The sequence below is a fragment of the Onychostruthus taczanowskii genome, unplaced genomic scaffold (genome assembly GCF_017590055.1).
Source record: "Onychostruthus taczanowskii isolate IOZ18803 unplaced genomic scaffold, ASM1759005v1 scaffold56, whole genome shotgun sequence".
Classification (NCBI taxonomy): domain Eukaryota; kingdom Metazoa; phylum Chordata; class Aves; order Passeriformes; family Passeridae; genus Onychostruthus; species Onychostruthus taczanowskii.
The window spans coordinates 3121537-3127536 of NW_024503235.1; the positions used below are offsets into that span (position 1 = coordinate 3121537).

Here is a 6000-nt window from a genome sequence, read left to right on the forward strand (position 1 = left end):
GGAATCTGGGGCCACGTGCTGCTGGTGCCCTGCTTCAGTTTTTGGCAGCATAAAGATGGGGAAGGTGCTCACTGGGACTGGGGACATCCCATTCCCAGAGATTTTTCAGTGCTTGGCTGACTGAGATCCTAGACAGCCTGGTCTGACAGGGGTGAGGAGCAGGAGCTTGGGGTAAAGATGCCTCTATTCAATTCCACAAAAAAAAACCCCCATGTAATTTGATTTCTTTCCCACTGTTCATTTTGCAGCACCCCTGAAATGAATGCCTCTGATTTAGGAGGTGATAGAACCCCCAGTGCCAGCTGCTCTGTGCCAGCAGAGCAGGAGCTGGGGGACAGCAAGCTGTCCAATGCCTGGGGACAGTGCTGGATGTGCTGTGGCATTGTCCTGAGGAGGATGTTCCTGCAGGAATGCCAGGCTGCTGCTCAGCATCACATCCCAGCAGTGGGGAGCTGGGCCTGGGGATCTCTCTCCTGAGCAGCCCCACTGGGAAACATGTTTCCTTTATGGGTGGGGGAGCTTGAAATATCCCATTGTGATCAAGGTGGCATAATGTATTCCCAGGGGGAATAACTGGTGTTCCTCCCAATAAACACGCTCCTCTGGCTCCCCCTCATTAATTCCTGAGGAGCAGTGACAGCCTGCTCCCAGCCCTGCCACCCTGGAGTCCTGGGGAGGCTTGTGTTTGCTCATTTGGGCGTGCAGGTGGTTTGCCTGTGGGACTTGCAGCCCTCGGAGCCCCCCGGGAGCCGGGGAAAACACGGAATGTTTGTCGTGCCCAGCTGGAGCAAACACAGCTGCGTGCTGAGCCCTGCAGCTCCCGCGGGGCTGCGGCGCTGCTGATGCCTTTTTGGGCTACCTGAAAACAGAGGCAAGGCAACATTAAGAGAATAAAAAGGGTTATATTTGTGGAAGGGTCTTCAGGTACATTTTGGGCGGACAAAACCCCCTCCACAAGGGGCTACACCCAAAAAATGGATATCCAATGGGTTTTCACACTTTTATAAGTTTGGTCCATTTGCGTATTGGGGGTTCATCTTCCAATTATAGCTTCAGGTAATAAAATAATTTTACCCCAAGTTTGCTCCCCCCAACTCACTTTTGTTTCCATCTCTCAGGGCCTGAGGCAGTGAGGTGTCCTTGATTGCCAGGCCTGGAGAGGAATTGTTGTATCTGCCCAAAATGGGAAAGAAGCAGCTCACACTTTGTGTGGAGTTTAGAGTTATACACTAAAGAACTAAGAAGGATTACAAATATATGGAGAATATAAAAGCTGAAATCCTGAGGCATTAGTAGGAGCACCGAGGGGCTGCACAGCTCCCAGTCCAGGGAGTTTTCTAACCCTGCACCTGCCAAGCCTCCACCCCCTCCTCCTCCTCCAGGGGAACGTTTATAGTCAAACAAAACCACGCTTTTACCTCTTTTATGAAGTTCATGAAGCGGCCGCCGAACCTCCAGGCCTTGTGGCGGTGGCACTGCAGGGAGTTGACGGTCATCTGGGGCGCGCGCTGGTAGCACACGGACACCACGTGCACCGCGTCGTACAACAGGGCAGCATCTGTCTAAAGGGAAGGGGACAGCGCTGGTGGCCGTGGCGGCTCGTAGGAAAAGGTGGAACCCGCTCTGAGCTACGCCCGCCAGCCCCAGGGTTTCTCTGTCTGTGTTCCTTGGTGGTTCCTTGGTTGTTTAGATCAAAGGCTCGGGGTTTTGTCTAAAATCAGCGATTCTGGAAGTGTCGTTTGTCTGTTCGGGTTGTTTCTTGCACATTTCCTGCTGTGGTGTCAAAGAGGGAGGCAACGGCTTCTAAATGTGGAAGGTAGTAACAGAGTTTTCTTATTGAGTCTGTTTTGTCTGAGTGTAAAAAAAAAACTGCACGAGAACATATTTTCTACACTATTTTATACATGGGAAAATAAGAAACAGAGATGTTTGTGGGCACACAGTTTTCCAAAAATGACACAAGCTGTCACCAAAATCAGGACCTCATGGCTTTGTAACATATTCTAGCATTTCAGTGATCTGAACTAGGGAGAACTTTTTTCCCCCATATAATGTGATAATTTTAGATTCAGTTTGGGATGCCCCATCTTACATTCAAACACTGATCAAGAGAATTGGATTTATTTTTCACTCTGATGTGGTAAGACCTCCTAGTGAAAATACATTATTTGCTGGCTTCACGGAGGCACGAAACAGATGTGAGTCTAGCAGCAGCGTAATAAACCACAATGAAACAAAATAATACAGCAAATAACTGAGCAAACATCTCACAGGACGTAGCCATGGAGAAAATCCTCCAGCCTTGGCAGCCATCCCTTTGACCTTCCCTTCTCTCAGCAACCAAGCATGAAGAGCAGGAGCCCCACCTGCATCCGTGGGCGGGTATGGACCACAGCAGGGACAGGTTTGTGAGTTTGGGGCTGGAGGAAAGGGGAGGCAGGGATATGTCCATGCAATTTCATGGTGAATTACAGACTGTAATGCCCAGCTGAGTCCAGGGCCCCAGTGGATAGACACCTGGCAAACAGAAATCAAAGGCAGGATCCCTCAGAGAGAGCAAAGAGGGGCAGCGTTGAGGACTGAGCTCTGCTGCAGGCAGAGGGGCTCAGCCCTGGGCAGCCTGGGGAGCAGGCAGGAGAGTGGGGGTCTCTTCCCTAACAACAACCACAACAGCAGGGATCTGAGGAGCCCTTTCAAGGTGAAAGTCTGGGAGGCTTTGCCACTTCGGCTCTGGGAAGGAGGGAGCCAGTCAGCAGTTCCGGGGGTCGGAGACAGCCTGGCAGGGAAGGCAGATGGGCGAGCAGGTGCTGTACCTTCTGAGCAGTAACTCAGCAGAGCAGAGCTGCCATCAGACCCTAAAAGGAGTCATCCAAGCTGCAGCTCAGCCCATCTCTGGCCACTGCTTGGTGCTTTCCCCTGTCTCAATCTCTACAAAGCGCCTGGCCCAGCCTGGCCATGTGCTGTGCTCCCAGCCCTGGGAGCTGGTGTCCCTCTGCTCTCGGGGGTGAGGCTTTGCCACTTTGGCTCTGGCAGATCTAAAGAGAGGGGGAAGGAGGGAGCCAGTCAGCAGTTCCGGGGGTCGGAGACAGCCTGGCAGGGAAGGCAGATGGGCGAGCAGGTGCTGTACCTTCTGAGCAGTAACTCAGCAGAGCAGAGCTGCCATCAGACCCTAAAAGGAGTCATCCAAGCTGCAGCTCAGCCCATCTCTGGCCACTGCTTGGTGCTTTCCCCTGTCTCAATCTCTACAAAGCGCCTGGCCCAGCCTGGCCATGTGCTGTGCTCCCAGCCCTGGGAGCTGGTGTCCCTCTGCTCTCGGGGGCAGCTGGAGTTCTCTGGGACATGTCCTGGCTACCTGCCTTGTCTGGTGGCAATCTGTTGGCAGCTGGACCTGAGCAGGAGCGTTACCACAGCAGCAGGGTGTGGGCTTCACCCCAGACTTTGAGGGACAGTTGTTAAAGAATGCAAGAAAGCACCTCAGGACAGATACCTGGGATGAGATTTTACTGGTACAAAAACCAATAAAAGTAACATTTAGGCCTCAATTGTAACCACATTTCTCTTCACAGAGAAAAAGCAAGGCACAATTCTTCACAAGAATATTTCTGGGTTTCACATTCTCTGAACCTCAAAGAAAGGAAAAACAATTCTTATCTCATTTGCTGTGTCGGTGTTGTGCAAAAGTAGAATGCAAAATGGAGATTGTTTACCCAAAGTGATGGTGTTTTGTTTCCTTGCCCTATCAGGGCAAAGTGTGTGTGTGTGTGTGTGTGTGTCAGAACTGTCGGCTGACAGTCACGAGATTCAGTGCAGTTGTATGCAGAGTTGAGTGCTTGGCAGATTCAGTTTAGACATAATGTAATATAGAATATATTATATGTATAGAATATGTATAGAATAACATAGTATGAGACAGTAATTAATTAGCCTTCTGATAAGATGGAGTCAAATTTTCGTTGGGGGTGAAAATATCATTGATATTTGACTGTTCCTGCCTTCCTTAGCACCCTGCCCTGCTTCCCAGACCCCTGTGCCCTGTTTGAACTGCCCGTACCATCATCACACCATCCAGAAGCCCCAGCTCTGCCTTGGGCGCCGACTGCAGCCTCTCCATGGACCACTTCTCAATGATGGAGGACACGTGTGGGTTCTCCACGTTGAGGATCCGGAAGCCGGTCAGGTTCACCCCAGAGTAGCGGTATGGTTCTAGGTCTAATGCATAAAGATCCTTAAAAGAGAGAAACCGGGTTAAACATTTTGCTTAGCTCTGTTTTGTTTGAGTTTTCTGCGTCGGTTCGTGTCTGTGTTTGGAGCGAGACAGCAGAGCCCGCAGAAGGTGGGAGGGAGAACAGATCCCTCGGGAATTCAGAGGATTGTGCTGCCTGCTGCCGTCAGTGGTGCTCGCAGAGGGCTGTAGGTGTTGGTGGAATCTGGGTGCCGTATGTGCAGGTTCCCCCACACGCAGCAGAAGGGAACTCCTACCAAAGAGCCAAAGAACCTGGTCTCAGCATGAAAGAGAGTGGATTGTGGGGAGGAAAACAGAATCACTGCCTGTGACCCTGGAAAAAGAGACTGTGACCCAGGGAGGGGAGACAAGGCAGAGTTTCTGTATCTGGAGCTCCCACGGGCCTTTCCAGGGAGGATTTGCTGGCAGTGCTGAGGCCCACAGGGTGCTGCGGATGACAGAGTCACTCTGAATGCAAAACACCAATTTGCAGACTATCAAAGAGGAACTAAGACGCATTTCTTGACATTCTGACCAGCCTACACAGTCTGCAGATGAATGAGGGTGCCCTTTATACGATGTGAAAACCAGAGCCAGGCAGTGCTCAGCTCTGCTGGCTGCCAGCCTGAGAGCACTGCTTGGCAGGCAGTGAGGGGCACTGGGGCTACTGGGGGGCACTGGGGAGCACTGCTGTGCTGCAGCTCTTGGCTCTCCGCGTGTCTGAACACCAGCTTCAGTGCTCAGCAACGAGTTTGGGGTTAGACAGCACGCCAGGAGCATGTGGCAGCTGATCTGCTCCCCAGAGCCCAGCAGCTCACCCAAGGGGGGAGTGAGGGAGTGGTGAGATGGCAGTCAGGGTGAACCGTTTGTTGGGTGGGACATATTTCATTGGTGTTTATCCTGGACGACTTCTGCAAGGGTTTCATGGCAGTTTAAATGTGGGGAGGCGGAAAGGCAACACCGCGAGTCTGCAATGGAGTGTGGGGGTGAATATGTGACATTCCCTGCTCTCACAGGCCGGAATATGTGACATTCCCTGCTCTCACAGGCAGGAATATGTGACATTCCCTGCTCTCACAGGCCGGAATATGTGACATTCCCTGCTCTCACAGGCAGGAATATGTGACATTCCCTGCTCTCACAAGGGCTTCTCAAAAAGAGCTTCAATATGGGATGAGCTGCTGTGGCTGGGGCTGTGCTGCGGTTATTCTGTGCTGTGTGCTGGGGCTGTGCTGGAGTTATTCTGTGCTCTGTGCTGGGGCTGTTCTGTGCTGTGTGTTGGAGCTGTGCTGGGGCTGTTCTGTGCTGTGTGCTGGGGCTCTGCTGGGGTTATTCTGTGCTCTGTGCTGGAGCTGTTCTGTGCTGTGGCTGGGTTTGTGCTGGGGCTGTTCTGTGCTCTGTGCTGGGTTTGTGCTGGGGGTGTTCTGTGCTCTGTGCTGGGGATGTTCTGTGCTCTGTGCTGGGTTTGTGCTGGGGCTGTTCTGTGCTCTGTGCTGGGTTTGTGCTGGGGCTGTTCTATGCTCTGTGCTGGGTTTGTGCTGGGGCTGTTCTGTGCTCTGTGCTGGGTTTGTGCTGGGGCTGTTCTGTGCTCTGTGCTGTGTGCTGGGGCTGGCTGTTCTGTGCTCTGTGCTGGGGCTTTTCTGTGCTCTGTGCTGGGTTTGTGCTGGGGCTGTTCTATGCTCTGTGCTGGGTTTGTGCTGGGGCTGTTCTATGCTCTGTGCTGGGTTTGTGCTGGGGCTGTTCTATGCTCTGTGCTGGGTTTGTGCTGGGGCTGTTCT

The 6000-nt window shown here is 52.4% G+C and overlaps 1 protein-coding gene across 1 annotated transcript in view; it reads right to left on the minus strand.

Annotated features, from left to right (window-relative positions):
* Positions 1-6000, minus strand: part of GRIK3 (glutamate ionotropic receptor kainate type subunit 3) — a 118312-nt gene that overhangs the window by 36524 nt on the left and 75788 nt on the right. The window contains exons 6-7 of the mRNA XM_041417571.1: positions 4052-4225; positions 1419-1562 (exon numbers count right to left, since the gene is read on the minus strand). Of these exons, the coding sequence (XP_041273505.1) occupies positions 1419-1562; positions 4052-4225 (318 nt within the window). The remainder of the gene's footprint in view (positions 1-1418; positions 1563-4051; positions 4226-6000) is intronic.